The sequence below is a fragment of the Aquarana catesbeiana genome, linkage group LG01 (assembly GCF_042186555.1).
Source record: "Aquarana catesbeiana isolate 2022-GZ linkage group LG01, ASM4218655v1, whole genome shotgun sequence".
NCBI classification, from domain to species: Eukaryota; Metazoa; Chordata; class Amphibia; order Anura; family Ranidae; genus Aquarana; species Aquarana catesbeiana.
The window spans coordinates 972,826,769-972,849,277 of NC_133324.1; the positions used below are offsets into that span (position 1 = coordinate 972,826,769).

Here is a 22,509-nt window from a genome sequence, read left to right on the forward strand (position 1 = left end):
CAATTAGTTAGAGAGGGGTTGGCTGTATGGATTGTCAAGCCAGGAATCCCTTCTTGTAGGGGAGGTTTAATAAGTAAATGTTGAACACCTACCATGAAAGAATAACCAAACCCAATCAGCACCGGGTGCACTGCCCCACAATCCTGCAGAGAAAAAAAGACAGGATTAGTGCTGAATACAATGAGGATCGCAGGTATGAATTGTAAATGAACGTATAGTATTTATTATTCACATAGCCATATACACATTCATTTTCTTTAACTATGGGTTTTCTCTCCAACTGTTAAGGACAGTTATATCAGGGCTATTATCCATAAGGGAAAATCTTCTTTTATGTTGTAAATACTAGGATGGAGCCTACCTAGGTTCAGTTTGAACCTTGGCTGTTTGAATGATTGGACAAAGGTCCCAAATCCCCCCCCCCCCATGCTTATCCGGAGCTGATCGTCATATGGCTGCCAAGCAAGTTGCGGGTGCTGGCACCAATTGTGTCCCTAGCAACCATCACTGTCGCAGGCACATTGCTTTCATGGCCAGAAATCAACAAACATTAAAGCAAAGGGGCGGGGATAGCAATGACCCCACTGCCCAAATATGATCACAATGCTGTCACTATTATCCCCACTACTTCAATTATATAAATAAAGACAGTTTGGGAAGCGGTCATTCAGGATCGGTCTTGTTGCACCAGGTACAGCAGTTTTTTGTTTTTTTCATTTTGATGAGTTGATGAGCAGTGGGCATTGTGATTAATGATGGATTTAAAACATCTGACATTTTAAGAGGATTTTTATTATTTTAATAAAGGACTTATCAAACACTTGGGTATATTTATTTCTGGGTGATATCTTTTTTTTGCTTTGAGACTGAGTAGGCTTACAATTTTCCCCCATACTCATTCACAAGGGGCGGGGGGCTGGTTAAACTTAAGCTCATTATTATAGTATTTTTGTATGCTACAGTACATGCCCACGAGAATGTGTTTTCAGTGCGACAGGGTACTGTACATCTTGCGCTGGTTGCAATAGGAAAAACACATTTTCCTATTGCACTGAGTGCGAGAAAGAATTCCCCTTCAAGAGCATACCAGGCCCTTAGGTCTGGTAGGGATTTTAAGGGGAACCCCCTACGCCGAAAAAACGGCGTGGGGGTCCTCCCCAAAATCCATACCAGACCCTTATCCGAGCACGCAGCCCGGCCGGTCAGGAAGGAGGGTGGGGATAAGCGTGCACCCCCCCTCCTGAACCGTACCAGGCTGCATGCCCTCAACATGGGGGGGTGGGTGCTTTGGGGAAGGGGGGTGCCCTGCGGTCCCCCACCCCAAAGCCCCTTGTCCCCATGTTGATAAGGACAAGGGCCTCTTCCCAAAAACCCTGGCCTTTGGTTGTCGGGGTCTGCGGGCGGAGGGCTTATCGGAATCCAGGAGCCCCCTTTAATAAGGGGGCCCCCAGATCGGCCCCCACCCTATGTGAATGAGTATGGGGTACATCGTACCCCTACCCATTTACCTGGGGGAATTTTTTCCTGGGCATTCCCCAGGCCTTGTTTGTATCTGTTTGTAGCCCTCCAATGCCGCTTACTGCGATAGCCAGCTATAAATGAGGGTGGTGGCAAGTTTTTTGAGATCACCTTGGTGTGTGTATTGGTAAAGCAGCGCACCAGCACCATTGCAGCCATTGTGCTATTTGCTGGGTGTCTGGTGTGCTCCTGTACCTTTAAAAAGGGATGGGCTGCCCTTCAGTCCACCTGCTCTCATTTATCCATCAGAATGCATGTGCCTCCACTGTGGGGACACTCATATTTTAGTGTTAGGACCACAGATATCAGGGTGCCGTGACGAGGCTCTGTGGCTTACGCATGCATTTGCAAATGCGTGCGGACTAAACCCCTGTTTTTAACGTATACTGTTAGACAGGTTAATTTGGTTGTCTGCGAGCTGGTGGTAAGTAGGCTTGGAATTTTTTCATGGGCATTCCCCAGGCCTTGTTTGTACCTCTTCCCAACAACCCTGGTCTTTGGTTGTCGGGGTCTGCAGGCGGAGGGCTTATCGGAATCCGGGAGCCCCCTTTAATAAGGGGGCCCCCAGATCCCGGCCCCCACCCTATGTGAATGAGTATGGGGTACATCGTACCCCTACCAATTCACCTGGGGGAAAAAAAGTGTCAATAAAAAAAACACACTAGACAGGTTGGGAGCTCCAGGGGTCTTCTTCTGACTTCAGGGGTCTCTTTCGACTTCTCCACTCTCTCCGGCCTCTTCTCCGTGTCCGGTTCTTCTCCCAGGCTCCTCCGCTATCTTATGCTCTTTTGCCGCTCTTTTGCTAGTGGTGGCCCGGTCTTCTCCGTCCGGGGCATGATGGGACTGTGACGTCATAAGGGGTCACCGGGTGACATCACCCGGTGACCACGCCCCATGCCTATATAAGTCGTTGCACACCTCGCACATGGCATTACAGCGGGAGAGAGCATTGTGTCAACATTGGAAGAAGAGGAGAGAGAACAAAATGACGGAGAAGACCGGGCCACCGCTAGCAAAAGAGTGGCAAAAGAGCAGAAGATAGCGGAGGAGCCCGGCAGAAGAACCGGAGAGCGTGAGACGAACCGGAGACCTGGAGAAGAGACCGGAGAGCAGGAGAAGAACCAGACACCGGGAGAAGAGGCTGGAGAGAGCAGAGAAGTCGGAAGAGACCCCTGAAGTCAGAAGAAGACCCCCGAAACTGCCTAATAAATTACTTTAAAAACCTGTCTAGTGTGTTTTTTTTATTGACACTTTTTTCCCCCAGGTGAATGGGTAGAGGTACGATGTACCCCATACTCATTCACATAGGGTGGGGGGACGGGATCTGGGAGCCCCCTCATTAAAGGGCCAGGGTTGTCGGGAAGAGGCCCTAGTCCTCATCAACATGGGGACAAGGGACTTTGGGGTAGAGGGGCCGCAGGGTGCCCCCCTTCCCCAAAGCACCCACCCCCCCATGTTGAGGGCATGTGGCCTGGTACGGTTCAGGAGGGGGGGTGCACGCTTGTCCCCACCCCCCTTCCTGACCATCCAGGCTGCATGCTCAGATAAGGGTCTGGTATGGATTTTGTGGGGGACCCCACGCCATTTTTTTGGCGTAGGGGTTCCCCTTAAAATCCATACCAGACCTAAGGGCCTGGTATGCCCTTGTAGAGGAACCCATGCCGGTTTTTTATTTTTATTTAAAATTTGGCATGGAGTTCCCCCTCATGATTCATACCAAACACCTGTCAGCAATGCTTGTCGCTCAAATGTGTTTTTTCCTTTCCCGATGAGCGAGCCAGCTCGGCGCTGGCTACCGTGATGGGACTCACAGGTGTCAAATCTCGCCGATAACAGCGGCTTTATTAACACAATATCACGGTCACCTACTGTATCTCTATCTCAAAATCGATACACTGATTACTGTGTAAATGTCACTGGCAGGGAAAGGGTCAACACTAGGGGGCGATCAAGGGGTTAAATGTGTTCCCTAGTGTGTGTTTCTGACTGCATGGGGATGGGACTGACTGGGGGAGGAGACATATCACTGTTCCTACTTACTAGGAACAAACTATATGTCTCCTCCGCCCTGACAGAACAGGGATTTGTGTGTTTACACACGCAAATCCCCATGCTGGCTCTCGTGCCCGCAACCGCTAGTGGCTGGCGGCGATCATGCCCGCTGGCCACAGGCATCAGGTCCCCCGCCTTCCTGCGAGCATGCGCCTCTGGTGGCTCTTAAAGGGAACAACGTACCCATACATTGTTTTGTTCAGCCGTGCCATTCTTCCTACGTATATCGATGTGAGCCAATGTGCCAATATACTTTGGGATATTTTTATAATGCAAACCTGCCAATACAGTTACGAATCAAAATTTAGACAAAATTTTCTTAATTCAGAGATTTGGCTGTATCCGAATTTCTGAATCACAATAATTAAGAATTTCAACAAATCCAATATGTTTACAGATTTCAACAAATCCAAAATAAATTATAACAAAACACATTATTCAAATTCAAAAAGGAATTCAAAATTAAAAAAAAATGTAATTCAAATTCGAAAATGTATTAGAATTTGGAATTGAATTTGAAAATATTGCAATAAATACAATAAGGTAAAAAAGTAAAATAAGATGATGATTCCTGCTTATACTGCTGTTTAGAATAGAATAGAATACCATATATAATAGACTAGAATAGAAAATAATAGAATACCATTCTATTTTATTCTGTAATATAGAGTAGCCTAAATCGGAATCATCATCGTATTTCACTTTTATACCTTTCTGTATTTATTGCAATGTTTCTATTTCAAATTCAAATCCATTTTCAAATTCAAATTAATTTTCAAATTTGATTCAAAATAAAGAATATATGAAATGAATCAGAATAAATGAAATTGATCCCAAAAATGAATCAGTCTAACATATCGAATATGACAAAACAAAAACTTAACAAACTAATCTGAAACCAGGGACAGATCCAGGGGGGGATGCAAGGGGGCAATTGCTCCCCCCCAAAAAATAGTGAGCGGGCCGGGTGGCCAGCGGGTGAGTGGGCAGGCAGTCAGGCCAGTAAACGGGCCGCTCGGTGAACTTGAAGGCAGTACAGTGAGTGGGCGGATGAGGGAGCAGAGAGATTACATCATCTCTCGCTGCCCGCCCCCCTGTGCTGAGACACTGGGGAGAGAAGCCTGTTTCTCTACTGTCACTGTTGTTGCAGGATAGTGACAAGCTTCATCTGGTGGCAATTAACGTGGCAAGTGACAAGCTGCATCTGGTGGCAATTAATATGGCAAGTGACAATCCGCATCTGGTGTCAATTAACGTGGCAAGTGACAATCTGCATCTGGTGGCAAATAACGTGGCAAGTGACAAGCTGCATCTGGTGGCAATTAACGTGGCAAGTGACAAACTGCATCTGGTGGCAATTAACATAGCAAGTTATAATCCGCATCTGGTGGCAGGTAACGTGGCAAGTGACAAGCTGCATCTGGTAGCAGGCAATGTGGCAAGTGACAGTCAGCATCCGGTGGCAAGTAACATGGCAATTAACGTGGCAAGTGACAAGTTGCATTTGGGCTGCATCTGGTGGCAGGCAACGTGGCAAGTGACAAGCTGCAGCTGGTGGCAGTCAATGGAGGCAAGTGAGAATCCGCATCTGGTCGCAGGTGACAAGGCTAGTGACCAGCTGCATCTGAAGGCAGGCGACATGGCAAATAAGCTGCATCTGGTGGGAGGGAATGTGGCAAGTGACAATCTGCATCTGGTGGCAGGCGACGTGGCAGGTGCCATGCTCAGGGGTCCCACTGATTCTGGATTATGGTGAGTTGAACTATTTCATTTTATATTACAATGTAATAATAGAAATAATGCGCTTCAATCATCCTGACACTATAACAACCATGGTGCCGGGATGATTGATGGTGCCGGGATGACTGAAGCATCAACACCAGCCATTGCCCCGACAAATTTCCTGCGAGAACCTTATTTTCTGGCAGTGCCCTTACCGAGACTAGACTCTGGATCCGCCCCTGTCTGAAACAAACCATATTTTGCCATTGTGACCATCTCTAGTCTGATATTCTTTTATAGAGTATTAAGTCTATGTAACTCTTGTAAGTGTGCTGATGATTACAGAAAGGTATACTGCTGGTGTCAGTGAAGTTGAGGCCTCACACAGGGCTGACAAGAGCAGGGGACCCAAATCTACCAGCAGCTCTTGTAGGGGTAACAGTAGAGAGTAACTAGGTGCCCCAGGAGTCGCACATCAAGTCAAGACCTGCTGTATGATAGTAAAGGGCAGTCTCAGCCTGGGCCCCCACCAGGCCATGCCCCCAATACTTTTCACTCTACCCATCACAGTTTACTCTTGTAGGGGTAGCTCTACATATATAGAAAATTATTCCTGTAATAATGCAACCATTCTGATTTGGTGCTATGATAAAGTAAGAATTTTTGCCACGTTAGTTAATGACCATTTCTGATTTGGCTTACCTTGAAGATACATCAAGTCATGTTCAGGCTGCTCTTCCAATAAGCGTCCTCCTTTAAATCTACATCCCAGATGTTCAGTCTTTATATAGCGTTCGTAAGCAGGAAATCCTGATCTGTGTGGGGTGAACTCAAACCAAGCTTCTGAAATGAGAAGATTTTCCTCCAGTTATTGTCCATCCAGAGATGTCTCCTCTACACACTGAAGAGTCATCTCTATGTCCTCTTCATTGCAAACAATGTCCTTCTAAGCGTCATCAAGGACAAGAAAAACAAACAACAACAAAAAAAGCAACTGTAGAGCTGCCCATGTACTAGAAGAGTTTTGATTGAAAACTGTAGTTTTCAAAACATTCTTCTGATTTTTTAAATGATTGGTGGAGTCAAATCAACGTTTGTTTTTGACTGCAGTGTTGAGAACGTTTGAAAGAGCAAGATGAAAAATTTCTCTAGAATAAACTAATTTATTTTCTTTTTTTTTAATCAAATGTATTGTAAAACCGCACACACAAAACATGTCCCATCATTGAGAACAACATATTATATACCATCTTTGGTACAGTGCCTTGAAAAAGTATTCATATCCCTTGAAATTTTTCACATTTTGTCATGTATACTGACTGGAATGGTACCAGCTGATTGAAGAAAAGCCAATGTAGCACTGATATTTAAAAAGGGCCCAAAATACCACATTTATCGGCGTATAACATGCGCCAGCGTATAACACGCACCCCAAGTTTAGGAGGGCATTTTAAGGAAAAAAAAAACTTACATTTAAATGCCCATCAATGCAGCTTCATCAGTGTTCATCTGCAGCCTTGTCCATCATTGCAGAATGAACAGTGTCCATTTGCAGCCTTGCCCATTGTCATATGCAGCCTTGCCCAGTGCAGCCTTGCCCAGTGTCATGTGCTGTTTGCGACATTTAATGTTTAAATTTGCCGCCGAGCCTGTGAACTCGTTGTCATGCCGCCCCGCCTCCCTGCTGTTTCAGAGAGGATGAGAGGAGCGAGCGCTGCCGAAAAAGATCGAGCCGAATGTACTGTGTACTCGGCTCGGCTCAGCTTCGCTCACAGTCCCACCATCGGCAGAACTCGCTCCTCTCATCCTCTCTGAAACAGCAGGGAAGCAGGGCGGCGTGACTGCGAGCGGAGCCGAGCACTAGGCTCGGTCTTTTTCGGCGGCGCTCTGTCTTTTTCGGCGGTGCTTGCTCTTTTTCTTTTTTTTTTTACACAGACAGCGGGGATCAGCGTATAACACGCACCCACGATTTTCCCCTGATTTTAAGGGAAAAAAAGTGCATGTTATACGCAGATAAATACGGTACATCCCTGGGAATTACAGACCAGTTAGTCTAACATCAATAGTATGTAAACTCTTGGAGGGGTTGATAAGGGACTAGATACAAGATTTTAGTAATGAGAACGGTATCATTAGCAGTAATCAGCATGGATTCATGAAGAATCGTTCTTGCCAAATCAATTTATTAACCTTCTATGAGGGGGTGAGTTGCCAGCTAGATAAAGGAAGGCCCGTAGACGTGGTGTATCTGGATTTTGCAAAAGCATTTGACACAGTTCCCCATAAACGTTTACTGTACAAAATAAGATCCGTTGGCATGGACCATAGGGTGTGTACATGGATTGAAGACTTGCTACAAGGGCGAGTTCAGAGGGTGGTGATAAATGGGGAGTACTCAGAATGGTCAGGGGTGGGTAGTGGGGTCCCCCAGGGTTCTGTGCTGGCACCAATCCTATTTAATTTGTTCATAAACGACCTGGAGGATGGGATAAACAGTTCAATCTCTGTATTTTCAGACGATACTAAGCTAAGCAGGGAAATAACTTCTCCGCAGGATGTGGAAACCTTGCAAAAAGATCTGAACAAATTAATGGGGTGGGCAACTACATGGCAAATGAGGTTCAAGGTAGAAAAATGTGAAATAATGCATTTGGGTGGCAAAAATATGAATGCAATTTATAGACTGGGGGGAGAACCTCTGGGGGAATCTAGAATGGAAAAGGACCTGGGGGTCCTAGTAGATGATAGGCTCAGCAATGGCATGCAATGCCAAGCTGCTGCTAACAAAGCAAACAGAATATTGGCATGCATTAAAAAGGGATCAACTCCAGAGATAAAACGATCATTCTTCCGCTCTACAAAACTTTGGCCAGGCCGCACCTAGAGTATGATGTCCAGTTCTGGGCACCAGTCCTCAGGAAGGATGTACTGGAAATGGAAGGGCAACAAAGCCAATAAAGGGTCTGGAGGATATTAGTTATGAGGAAAGGTTGCGAGCACTGAACTTATTCTCTCTGGAGAAGAGACGTTTGAGAGGGGATATGATTTCAATATACAAATACTGTACTGGTGACCCCACAATAGAAATAAAGCTTTTTCGCAGAAGAGAGTTTAAGAAGACTCGTGGCCACTCATTAAAATTAGAAGAAAAGAGGTTTAACCTTAAACTACGTAGAGGGTTCTTTACTGTAAGAGCGACAAGGATGTGGAATTCCCTTCCACAGGCGGTGGTCTCAGCGGGGAGCATCGATAGCTTCAAGAAACTATTAGATAAGCACCTGAATGACCGCAATATACAGGGATATGTAATGTAATACTGACACATAATCACACACATAGGTTGGACTTGATGGACTTGTGTCTTTTTTTCAACCTCACCTACTATGTAACTATGTAACTATATATGTTACAACCAAAAACATAAATGTATTTTATTGGGATTTTATGTGATAGACCAACACAAAGTGGCACATAATTGTGAATTGGAAGGAAAATGATAAATGGTTTTCAACTTTTTTACAAATAAATATGTGAAAAGTGTGACGTGCATTTGTATTCAGCCCCTTTTACTCTGATATCCCTAACTAAAATATAGCAGATCCAATTACTTTCAGAAGTCACCTAATTAGTAAATAGAGTCCATCTGTGTGTAATGTAATCTCAGTATAAATACATCTGTTCTGTAAAGCCCTCAGAGGTTTGTTAAAGAACCTTTGTGAAAAAAACAGCATCATGAAGGCCAAGGAACACACCAGACAGGTCAGGGATAAAGTTGTGGAGAAGTATAAAGCAGGGTTAGGTTATAAAAGAAAATCCCAAGCTTTGAACATCTCATGGAGCTCTGTTCAATCCATCATCCGAAAATGGAAAGAGTATGACACAACTGCAAACCTACCAAGACATGGCCGTCCACCTAAACTGACAGGCTGGGCAAGGAGAGCATTAATCACAAAAGCAGCCAAGAGGCCCATGGTAACTCTGGAGGAGCTGCAGAGATTCACAGCTCAGGTGGGAGAATCTGTCCACAGGACAACTATTAGTCGTGTTCTCCACAAATCTGGCCTTTATGGAAGAGTGGCAAGAAGAAAGACATTGTTGAAAGAAAGTCATAAGAAGTCCCATTTGCAGTTTTTGAGAAGCCATGTGGAGGACACAGCAAACATGTGGAAGAAGGTGCTCTGGCCAGATGAGACCAAAATTGAACTTTTTGGCCTAAAAGAAAAACGCTATGTGTGGTGGAAAACTAACACTGGATATCACCCTGAACACAACATCCCCACGGTGAAACATGGTGGTGGCAGCATGTTGTGGGGATGCTTTTCTTCAACAGGGACAGGGAAGCTGGTCAAAGTTGATGGGAAGATGAATAGAGCCGAATTCAGGGCAATCTTAGAAGCGGAGGTTCACCTTCCAGCAGGACAACGGCCCTAAACATACAGCAAGAGCTACAATTGAATGGTTTAGATTAAAGCATATATATGTGTTAGAATGGTCCAGTCAAAGTCCAGGCCTAAATCACATTGAGAATTTGTGGCAAGACTTGAAAATTGCTGTTCAGACTCTCTCCATCCAATCTGACAGAGCTTGAGATATTTTGCAAAGAAGAATGGGCAAATATGTTGCTCTCTAGATGTGCAAAGCTGGTGGAAACATCCCCAAAAAGACTTGCAGCTGTAATTGCAGGGAAAGGTGGTTCTACAAAGTATTGACCTGGGGGGCGCCATACAAATGCCCCCCACACTTTTCACATATTTGTAAAAAAATTTGAAAACCATTTACCGTTTTTTCCTTCCACTTCACAATTATGTGCCACTTTGTGTTGGTTTATCACATAAAATCCCAATAAAATACATTTACGTTTTTGGTTGTAACATGACAAAATATGGAAAATTTCAAGGGGTGTGAATACTTTTTAAAGGCACTGTATACAATGTGTGCATTGTTACAAGTTAAATTAAGCAACTGTTTACAATTTCTTTTCCATCTGCCTATACAGCAGGTCTCCATATATTACACACATCTTTTCTCTCTTCTAGTACAGTGGAACTCTCAATAACCAGTGAATTCCAAGGCTTATCTCTCCTATCAGTCATACTTCATTTCTTCCCATTTGAGGCCCCTCATGGCAATATTAGGGTTTCTCTAATTTTAAATGATAAAGGAAGGAAGGAAAACTGGACTAGACTTAAGATAGGTTAAGATGAATGTGTCACCTGTATTTTTCTGCTTGCCAACTTCTCAAAAGGGCCCCAACGTAGTCATTAGAAGATCACCCCAAAGACTATAATCAGATTACTTTATCCTGAGGGAAGATCTGTGTCCATTTTAGAGTATAATCTCTCATGCCTAATAAATTTTTTCTTTTTCTTTTTCAATTTTTTTTTTTTTTTTTTACATACTATGACCGGATCAGTACAGTGTTACCATATTAACACTATAGGAACTAATTCCCTTAATATGAACTTGTGAACTGTGTTTCAAAAAACTTATGTTTATCATTGTGATATTGATTGTTATCCTCAAAAAATCATATACAACTTAAATATCAACCTTAAAAAATGAGAAAAACGTGTAGCAGAGAAATTCATGTCAAATCAACATAAAACCCGTAAAAAAATGAAAAAGCAAAAAAACAAAAAAACAAAACAAAAAACAAAACGCAAATCCTTTATATTCAGCAATAGGGATGAGCCGAACGCCCCCCCCGGTTCGGTTCGCAGCAGAACATGCGAACAGGCAAAAAATTTGTTCGAACACGCGAACACTGTTAAAGTCTATGGGACATGAACATGAATAATCAAATTGCTAATTTTAAAGGCTTATATTCAAGTTATTGTCATAAAAATGTTTGAGGACCCGGGTCCTGCCCCAGGGGACATGGATCGATGCAAAAAAAAGTTTCAAAAATGGCCGTTTTTTCGGGAGCAGTGATTTTAATAATGCTTAAAGTGAAACAATAAAAGTGAAATATTCCTTTAAATTTCGTACCTGGGGGGTGTCTATAGTATACCTGTAAAGTGGCACATGTTTCCTGTGTTTAGAACATTCCCTGCACAAAATGACATTTCTAAAGGAAAAAAGTAATTTAAAACTACTCGCGGCTATAATGAATTGTCGGGTCTCGGCAATACACATAAAAGTCATTAAAAAAAAATGGCATGGGATTCCCCTACAGTCCACTACCAGGCCCTTTGGGTTTGGTATGAATATTAAGGGGAACCCTGAACCATAATTTAAAAAAAAAAAATGGCGTGGGGTCCCCCTCAAAATCCATACCAGACCCTTCAGGTCTGGTATGGAGTTTAAGGGGAACTCCGCGCCACAATTTAAAAAAAAAATGGCGTGGGGGTCCCCCCAAAAATCCGTACCAGACCCTTATCCGAGCAATGCAACCTGGCAGGCCACAGGAAAAGAGGGGGGACGAGAGAGCGCCCACCCCCTCCTGAACCGTACCAGGCCACATGCCCTCAACATGGGGAGGGTGCTTTGGGGTAGCCCCCCAAAACATCTTGTCCCCATGTTCATCATCCCCACAATCCTTGCCAGGTGGTTGTGGGGGTCTGCGGGTGGGGGGCTTATCGTGGGGGGCTTATCGTAATCTGGAAGCCTCCTTTAACAAGGGGACCCCCAGATCCCGGCTTCCCACCTGTTTGAAATGGTAACGGGGTACAAATGTACCCCTATCATTTCACAAAAAAAATGTGAAAATGGTAAAAATGACATGACACAGCTTGGGGACAAGTCCTTTATTAAAAAATAAAAAAATAAAACTATCCCACAAAGTCTTCTTCTTCTTCTCTTGCTCCACTGACAGAGCGAAAAAGAAAACCTGCACGCCGCCAGCGATCCACCTCCATGGGAAGCACCCGCCATAATGACCATTCTCTCAGGTGACAATTCTTTTATAACTGAGGGTGGGGCCACACGGTGACTTCGCTAGGTGACCCCGCCCCCTTTGATGCACGGGGACATCCCTATGTCTTCCCCGTACCATCAGAGGGGGCTGGGTCACCCGGTTATGTCACCAGGTGGCCCCGCCCCCTCTGACGCTACGGGAAAGCCATAGGGATGTCCCGGTGCATCAGAGGGGGCGGGGTCAACCAGCGATGTCACCGTGTGGCCCCGCCCTCAGTTATAAAAGAACTGTCACCTGCGAGGATGCGCCATACGGCGGGTGCTTCCAATGGAGGCGGGTCGGTACGGCTTTTTTTTTTTCCGGCCCGTCGTCGTAGCAAGAGAAGAAGAAGACTTTGTGGGACATTTTTATTTTTTAATAAAGGACTTGTCCCCAAGCCGTGTCATGTCATTTTACCATTTTTGACAGTTTTTTTGTGAAATGGTAGGGGTACATTTGTACCCCATTACCATTTCACATAGGATGGAGTCCGGGATCTGGGGGTCCCCTTGTTAAAGGGGACTTCCAGATTCCGATAAGCCCTCCACCCGCAGACCCCAACAACCACTGGGCAAGGGTTGTGGAGATGAGGCCCTTGTCCCCATCAACATAGGGACAAGGTGTTTTGGGGGGCTACCCTAAAGCACCCTCTCCATGTTGAGGGCATGTGGCCTGGTACGGTTCAGGAGGGGGGGGCGCTCTCTCGTCCCCCCTCTTTTCCTGTGGCCTGCCAGTTTGAGTGCTCAGATAAGGGTCTGGTATGAATATTTATATACTTGCCATACTTGCCATGGGGTTCCCCTTAAAATCCATACCAGACCTGTGGAAGGGAATTCCACATCCTTGCCGCTCTTACAGTAAAGAACCCTCTACGTAGTTTAAGGTTAAACCTCTTTTCTTCTAATTTTAATGAGTGGCCACGTGTCTTGTTAAACTCCCTTCCACAAAAAAGTTTTATCCCTATTGTGGGGTCACCAGTACGGTATTTGTAAATTGAAATCATATCCCCTCTCAAGCGTCTCTTCTCCAGAGAGAATAAGTTCAGTGTTCACAACCTTTCCTCATAACTAAGATCCTCCAGACCCTTTATTAGCTTAGTTTCCCTTCTTTGTACTCACTCCATTTCCAGTATATCTTTCCTGAGGACTGGTGCCCAGAACTGTACAGCATACTCCAGGTGCGGCCAGACCAGAGTCTTGTAGAGCGCAAGAATTATTGTTTTATCTCTGGAGTTGATCCCTTTTTTAATGCATGCCAATAATCAGTTTGCTTTGTTAGCAGGAGCTTGGCATTGCATGCCATTGGTAAGCCTATTATCTACTAGGACCCCCAGGTCCTTTTCCATCCTAGATTCCCCCAGAGGTTCTCCCCCCAGTGTATAGATTGCATTCATATTTTTGCCACCCAAATGCATTATTTTACATTTTTCTACATTGAACCTCATTTGCCATGTAGTTGCCCACCCCATTAATTTGTTCAGATCTTTTTCCACATCCTGTGGAGAAATAATTGCCCTGCTTAGCTTAGTATCATCCGCAAATACAGAGACTGAACTGTTTACTCCATCCTCCAGGTTGTTTATGAAGACAATAAATGGGATTGGTCCCAGCACAGAACCCTGGGGGACCCCACTACCCCTCCTTGACCATTCCAAGTACTCCCCATTTATCATCACCCTCTGAACTACCCTTGTAGCCAGTTTTCAATTCATGTACTCACCCTATGGTCCATGCCAACGGACCTTATTTTGTACAGTAAACGTTTATGGGGAACTGTGTCAAATGCTTTTGCAAAATCCAGATACACCACGTCTATGGGCCTTCCTTTATCTAGATGGCAACTCACCTCCTCATAGAAGGTTAGTAGATTGGTTTGGCAAGAACAATTCTTTATAAATCCATGCTGATTACTGCTAATGATACCGTTCTCATTACTAAAATCTTGTAAGTAGTCCCTTAAGCGTTTACATACTATTGATGTTAGGCTGACTGGTTTGTAATTCCCAGGGATGTATTTTGGGCCCTTTTTAAATATTGGTGCTATAGGGGGCGGAGCCGGCTGCCGGAGCTAATGGTGGTGTGAGAAGAGAGCTCTGCCACACCAGGTGTCTTTAAGCGGCTCACAGCGGACCCACACAGCTAAAAACCACATCATCTGCACTGGGAAACTGAGGAGATCTTAGCGGTACCATGTACAAACGAAAAGAAAGAGAGGGACCAAGGAAATTAACAGATTTCTTCCCCCCTGTGCCGGGCTGAGAAATCCAAGATGGCGCCGGAGCCGGGAGCCGTTCGTCAGCGTCCACAAGCTGAACCCTAAGCCATCCATCGCCATCCTCGGGTGAGTCACATCCCAGCAACCATACAGTGCCATCTTCCCCCTTCAGAAGTCCTGTGAAGCAGAAGAGAAGGCTTGGGGAAGAGGGGGGGGCCAGGATAATGCAGGCACAGCAGGGGAGGAAATGGAGGAATCCTCCACATACAGCCAGCAACTAGATGCCTTCCCCACATCAGGGCAGCCCATCATAGACACTACCATGAAGGAGATGCTGCAAACCCTGAGGGGGCCCTCCAGCATGACATGGCAGCGTTTATGACCACCACAAAACAGGAAGTAGCAGCGGTCAGTAACAGAGTGGATTATGTGGAGCTGAAAATGGAGGAGTTTAAGCTGGCACATAATGAATTAGTGGATGCACACTTTGAGGTTGAAGAAGAGCTTCAAACCATGCGTCTCAAAATGGCGGACATTGAGGATAGGGCTTGCAGGAACAATGTTAAATTTAGAGGGGTCCCAGAATCCGTCAAACCTGCAGAGCTCACTGCCTATCTACAGAAGCTTATGACAACTGCTCTTCTATCTCTGGGTCCTGCAGATATCATTATAGACAGGGCACACAGACTCCCAAAGCCCTCATACCTCCCTGAGCAGATCCCCAGAGACGTCATAGCCCGAATCCACTTTTACCATATCAAAGACCAACTCATGCGCTACGCCAGACAGCACCCTGCCCTCTCTGATCCCTTTTCCAGAATTACTCTCTATGCTGACCTGTCACAGGCTACCCTGACGGCAAGACACAACTTGGTTCCTATTACCAAATTCCCGTGTAACCATAAAATCCTGTATAAATGGGGGTTCCCAGCTAAATTGCTGGTGGACTGGCACAACGAGTCACATGCAATAACTTCATTGGAAAAAGGTTTGGAACTTCTCCAAAAATGGTGTCTTCTCCCTCTGAATGGAGATCAAGCAGACCCTGACCCCATTCACGACAGGCGCAACAATATCCACCAAAATAGGCGTAACAAATAGTCAGCCTTCTTATGGCGGGAAGCCAGTTTGGTGACCTAGCTACTGTTCTACTGTTTATCTAAGACCCAGCAAACACCCAGTGCCTCTCATCTTGACCTTCTGGGTCAATCCTATAGCAAGCCCACGCGTTGTTCGGCTATACCAAGTAGTACTATTTCCCCTCATTTGTGTCTGTGTTCTATTTCTTCCCCCTACTCCATTTGCGTGATGTATCACCTAACCTATTTTTCGCATTACTTGCGGCCTGACTGTTTCACATTAACAAGGAACCCCAGTTGGGTTCTCTTTGTTGTTTTTTGTTTGTTTCCAACCACATGGGAAATCTCACCTCAGGATCTGCAAATATTGAGCATCAAGCTTGCAACACCTCTACGACCAACACCTACCACTAGATGGCAACCCCAAGCTTTCTTCCACTGGAATGAACCTTAAAATTATGTCTCTCAATGTGAGGGGACAAAATAGTCCCTACAAACAAAGGGCACTATGGAAAATAGCCTTGGAACTAAAATGTGACATTTTGTGTGCACAAGAAACAAATTTCTGTAGCGCCAAACCTCCAAAATGCTCACATACCAAATTCCCGCACGTATTTACAGCTAATAACATTACCAAGAAGAAAGGTGTTATGATAGCTGTAAGGGACACAATAACCTTTTCTTTATTGCAGGAACGCATTGATCCACAAGGACGCTTCGTTATCCTGGTTGCAGAATTGGACCTCACTGTCTACACCCTGGTGAACTTATATGCCCCCAATGTAAGATCAATGAAATTTATCAGAAATGTATTTAAGATTGCAAAATCTATGCAAAAGGGTAATTTAGTAATATGTGGGGATTTTAATATGGTTATGGATGAACAACTTGACTCCTCATCGATGGCCTTCAGGTGGAGACCCTCCTTAGGATCTCTTTGTCATGCAGAAAGACTTTTTGATCCATGGCACTGTCTGAAGTCCACCGAAAGGGATTACACATATTATTCAGCGATGCACAACAGCTACTCTAGAATAGACTTTTTTCTCACAGATATGTACACTCTGCAAAATGTAGCAGCAGCTGAGATCCACAATATCACGTGGTCAGACCATGCACCTGTGACTCTTAAGATTGTGAATACGTGCTAACAATTCCATAGACCTTTGTGGCGCAATAATACCTTCCTTCTGTCGCACCCCTCAATAAGAGATGAGATAGAAGAAAAACTCAAGGAGTTCTTCCAATTTAATGACAATGAGGCATGCTCCCCGGCGATGATATGGTGCGCCCACAAAGCCTTCGCTAGGGGAACACTTATTCAAATTGCTACTAGAGAGAAAAAAAAGAAACTGCAGCGCATGACCCAACTTCATAAATCTATAGCAGAACTAGAGACACTGCACAAGAACCCTACATCAACTTCCGCCACCACACTAAAGCGTCTCAATTCATGCCGTGAAGAATTACGGCAGGAACTCAGAGCTGACTATGACACATACTTCAAGAGAATGAAACTATCTTTCTACTCCCAAAATAACAGAGCAGGCAAACTCCTGGCCTCCCAACTCAAAAAGAGACAGGCCCGAACCCACCTAACGCACATCAAACACCATAATACCAACACTATATTTTATAATCCCAAAGACATAGCCAACACTTTCAAAGATTACTATGAATCCCTCTATAACCTCAAAACAGACCCGCTCACCCACCAACCTACAGATATAGAGATAGATTAATTTCTTCAAGGGATCTGCCTGCCGTCCGTAGATGCGACAACTCTCCAACATTTAAATGCTCCCATCACATGTACAGAAATTGAGGCGGTTATAAAATCCCTTCCCATGCATAAATCCCCTGGCGCAGATGGCTTCTCCGTCAAATATTACAAGGCATTCTCTACCCTCCTCGCCCCTAAATTAACAAAAGTTTTCAACAATGCAGCCTCTTCTGGTTCCTTCCCACAAGAAATGCTCCAAGCGGTAATAATTGCTTTACCCAAACCGGGAAAAGATACATTGAGCCCCCAAAACTTCAGGCCTATTTCCCTACTCAACTCTGATCTAAAAATCTATGCTAAGGTATTAGCAAATAGGCTAATGGAAATTACTCCCTTCCTCATTAGTCTTGACCAAGTTGGCTTTCTAAAGGGCAGACAAGCTCCTGATGGGACCAGAAGGATGTTGAACCTCCTGAGAGTAGCAGAGATCACCCGAGAACCAAGTACATTTCTAGCCCTAGATGCAGAAAAGGCCTTTGATAGGGTCCATTGGGGCTATTTATCGAGGACATTGAATACATTTGGTATATCTGGCCTTATACACTCAGCAATTATGTCTCTGTACTCCAACCCCACAGCTACAGGATATTCATCTAACCTATTATCAGACCCATTTACTCTATCTAATGGCACCCGCCAAGGCTGCCCACTCTCCCCTATCATCTTCTCACTGGTTATAGAACCCCTTGCGGAATACATCAGATCTCACGACTCCATACATGGTATTACTGTGGGCTCTGAAAACCATAAAATAGGACTCTTTGCTGACAATATCATTCTCACTGTATCTAATCCAGAATCTTCCATTCCTGTAATACAAACCCTTTTACATAAATTTGGCCAGGTCTCCTTTTACAAAGTCAACACCAACAAATGTTATGCTTTAACACTCAATGTTCCCAAAAAGGAGAAGGCTAGACTTTATAAAATATTCCCTTGTATATGGGACCCCCCCTCGATCACCTACCTTGGAGTGCAGTTAACCTCCTCGTCTACCAAAATATACTCCTGCAACTATCCACCATTGCTAAATAGAGCAAATTGGTAAACTACACCTAACATGGATAGGGAGGGTTGCTGCATATCAAATGCAAGTTCTACCTAAGCTGCTCTATCATTTTAGAACCTTACCCATCCCTGTCCCCCAAAAAAATTTTTCACATCTAGCTATGAGCCTGAATAAATACATATGGGCGGGAAAAAAGCCTAGGATAGTATTGACACAATTATACAAACCCAAGCATCTGGGTGGAGTGGGCCTTCCTAATGCGTAAATCTATTACAAAGCCGCACTACTGGACCAAATGCGCTACTGGTTCTCATGCCAAACAGACAACAATTGGTCAGACATCGAACGCGCTGTGACCCCTGGTCACGACCTTCCAGCTCTGGCCTTAGTCGCTTGCATAGATCACAAAGCCACAATCCCAAGGTACCCAACCATTCAGGCCACTGCTAACACATGGACCTCATTGGTTGGACAACAATTTGCAGACACACCGATGTACAAACTACAAATCCCACTGGCATCGTATGAGTATTTGATCCCTAACTTCTCAACCCAGTCTTGGAAAAATAAAGGTGCACACTTCTCCACCTCTGCACTGACTGATCAAAATGCAATGGACGAATACAACATTTTTCAGATAAGACGCTACTCAGCAAGCTCAATCACAAACCCGATAGAAATCCCCCAAATTTTATGGGATTACCTGTTAAATAAGTGTCCTAACAAACACAGAGGGATATCCCTTTTTTTACAAATTTTCCACACCTCTGTATATGCGAGCTAAATTACCTAACATGTTGAAATGGGAACTAGAACTGCAGACAGTTTTCTCTTTACAACAATGGCATGTGGCTATTAAATACAATTATAAATCCTCTGCATGTACAGACCATTGGTATAATGCGCAAAAACTACTGCACAGATGGTATCTCACACCTCTCCGGTTAAACAAAATGAGCCCCAATACATCACCTCTATGCTGGAGAGATTGTCATTCTACTGGCAATATATTACACATATTTTGGAATTGTTCGGTACTGCGTACCTTCTGGACGGATGTCTCTACACTTATCTACCATACTACCAAAAAAAAGGTATACTCTGAATCCTGCTCTTACCCTGCTTAGTCTCGGCATAGAAAACTTCCCACCACTGACAAGAAAAGTCGTTATCCATATTTTATTTGCTGCACGCATCTCTATAGCTAAAGAGTGGCGCTCCAAGACACCTCCAAACATTGAAGAAGTAATATCCAGGGTAAATGCCCAATATACCATGGAAAAATTACTTGCATATAAAGAACAAAGGGCTCCAGCTTTCCATAAACATTGAGAGATGTGGAGAACTTCCAAATATGCCTCCTCACATTTGTGACACATTTATGGTCTTTACATATGTAACACCAACCATCTAGTGGTAAAATCTACCTTTAAATACAGTCTCAGCTATACAAATCCAAAGAAGGTGAAATTGTGAGTAGATTCCTAAGGTTTTGTTTTTCTTTTTTTCTTTTTTTTTCCAGCATATATGTAACTCTATGTATCAAAAGAGAAGTTATCGATTCTGTATTGGTTAAGCAAGCTAGACTACTGGTAAATTATCTCTATACCATCTCCAGAGACCCTCACAAAGGTCCAAGGCGGGTTACGCCACACTTCTCCCACTAAGAGCCTGATCACAGTGTGAACCCATATGGGGTGACAGGCGAAACCTCCTGTTGAGGTCATTAACAGAAATTGAATATGTAACCCGAATAAGCATAGTATTGTTACGATAATATGTTCCTATAATATTCTTACTGTGTGTTCACTATGCAACCTTCTCTTGTTCATGTACACAATGCTTGCAATTTTTTTTTTATGTACATTGTAAACTTCAATAAAAATCCATTGTTAAAAAAAAAATATTGGTGCTATATTGGCTTTTCCCCAATCAGCTGGTACCATTCCAGTCAGTAGACTGTTGGTAAAAATTAGAAACAAAGGTGTGGCACTTACTTGACTGAGTTCCCTAAGTACCCTCGGGTGCAAGCCATCTCGTCCTGGTGATTTATTAATGTTAAGTTTCCCAAGTTTTATTTTAATTCTGTCCTCTGTTAACCATGTAGGTGCTTCCTGTGATGTGTCATAAGGATAAACACTGCAGTTTTGGTTACTGAAGCCCCCCGATTCCCCCGTGAAGACTGAGGAGAAGAATAAATTCAATACCTTCGCAATCTCCCCATCCTTTGTAACCAGATGTCCTTCCTCATTCTTTATGGGGCCAATATGGTCTGTCCTCCCTTTTTACTGTTTACATACTTAAGGAATTTCTTGGGATTTTTTTTTTGCTCTCCTCCGCTATGTGTCTTTCGTTTTCTATCATAGCCGTCCTTATTGCACCCTTACATTTCTTGTTGCATTCTTTATAAAGTCTGAATGCTGATGATGATCGGTTTCACTTATCCATAGACTGTGTACAGTGAAACCTCAGGGCTTGTCTTCCCTGTACTGCAAAGTAAATGTTGAGTTACATACTTCATTAAGAAAGAAGTTTTACAGGTGCTTTATATAACCAAGCACACAGTAAACAAAAACAAAAGTGTCTTGAAGCGCTAAAATGGGCAGTCCATAAGAAACAAATTCATGTCATAATAATTACCGGTATATGAAAAGGAATAACTGGAGCACAGTGCAGCTGTCAACCACTGGGAAGGTGGACAACAGGACAAAAAACAACAATAGCTGCGCTCGATGGCACCAGCACAAAAGTTCTTAACAAATGGTGAATTCAAACAAGTTCATTTATTGGATGCACTTTATAATTAAAAACAACTGTCAATAAGACAAGAACAAGCAAAAATAAATTGGTAACACCAAGCTCATAGTCATTGTGGAAGCACTTTGATAATTGTTATATACGATACCGCCAGATGACAAAGGGTTAACATCAGAAGGCTCCAAGTTCTGTATCAAAAATGGATAACCTTATTGCCCGCTCAGCAAGAGAGCTATCCAGGTGGGAAAGCCTGGGTCTCAAAGCTGTGGCAATGGCTGTGTAGTGAATATCGGACCTGCCGTGCTGCGGGAGATGTGTTGTAGACCGCAGCACGGCAGGAGTGGCACAACGATGCAATGTAATAAATGTGGCAGCGGAAGGGGGGAGGGTGCAAACAAACATAGCTTTCACTTTTGGGTGGAACTCTGCTTTAGGAATGCCGCTCTACTAAAATCACCTGCTTTGCTTTCATGTATTTGATACTTTCTCACAGCAGAGTAGATGGGATACGGGTCTTCACCGGTCTCACATGTTTCCTTGTGACTGGACAGCTTTCCTTCATTGAACTGGAGATGAAAGAGATAAACATTACCAGTGTGTGTAACCCAAAGTTCAGTGTTATTAGTGGTGTACCCCAAAGTTCAGTGTTATTATTGGGGTAAACACAAAAAAAAACAAAAAAATACTGCGCTACCTATAGAAAATATCCCCCTCAAAAAGCAGCAGTTAAACAGTGAGATGTGCACTAAAATAACTAATAACTAATAAAATAACTAATAAAAAAGAAATCACCACAAATCCCCAGACGACGCCATTTGTGGTGAAACGTACGTCGGGAGGTTGACGCTCTGACGTCATCGCCATTTTCAGTGTGGACGGGTGCTCGCTATGCCGGCCGGCTGTTTGCTGTATTTCTACATACTTATGTGAGTTTTCTACCTTTATCTATTAAATCATTTTTATCAGTATTACACTATGGCCAGTTCCTTTTTATTTACATGCTTGTGAGGTGTCATTTTGGAGTCTCTGCTGTATCCCCCGGTTCCTGCAGCAAGCAGTCCAGAACGCCAGTGGATCTCTCATACTGCTATTGAACATAAGCTGTGGTTGGCTTGCCTTGCGGTAAGCGCATTATTTGCCTGGTGGTGGATCACATAGTGTGGTGTGGTTAACCAATACTGAACACAAGCTGTTGTTGGCTTGCCTTGTGGTAAGCGCAATATTTGCACGGAGTGTGGGGTCTCATCTTCACTACTGAGTTTGCTAGTGTTCACTCTAAGTTCCCTTTTTTTCCTGCTGTATCTTTATGCACTAGTGTAAGTTTTCTACCTTTTCTAAACTTTAATTAGTTTGGCAATATTACACTATGGCCAGTTTCCTTTTATTTACATGTCCATGAGATGGAAGTTTGGTGTCCTCATTGCATCCTTTCAGCTACGATGTATACAGTCTAAGAGCACCATCTGGATTCTCCACACCA

At 43.9% G+C, this 22,509-nt stretch overlaps 1 protein-coding gene across 6 annotated transcripts in view; it reads right to left on the reverse strand.

The window, feature by feature from the left end:
• LOC141123276 (cytosolic phospholipase A2 gamma-like) overlaps nucleotides 1-22,509 on the reverse strand; it is a 268,360-nt gene that overhangs the window by 139,731 nt on the left and 106,120 nt on the right. For all 6 annotated transcript variants that reach the window (XM_073612044.1, XM_073612047.1, XM_073612042.1 and 3 more), the window contains 3 exons: nucleotides 21,487-21,595; nucleotides 5,995-6,135; nucleotides 93-143 (listed from right to left, as the gene is read on the reverse strand). In XM_073612044.1, coding sequence (XP_073468145.1) covers nucleotides 93-143; nucleotides 5,995-6,135; nucleotides 21,487-21,595 — 301 coding nt within the window. The remainder of the gene's footprint in view (nucleotides 1-92; nucleotides 144-5,994; nucleotides 6,136-21,486; nucleotides 21,596-22,509) is intronic.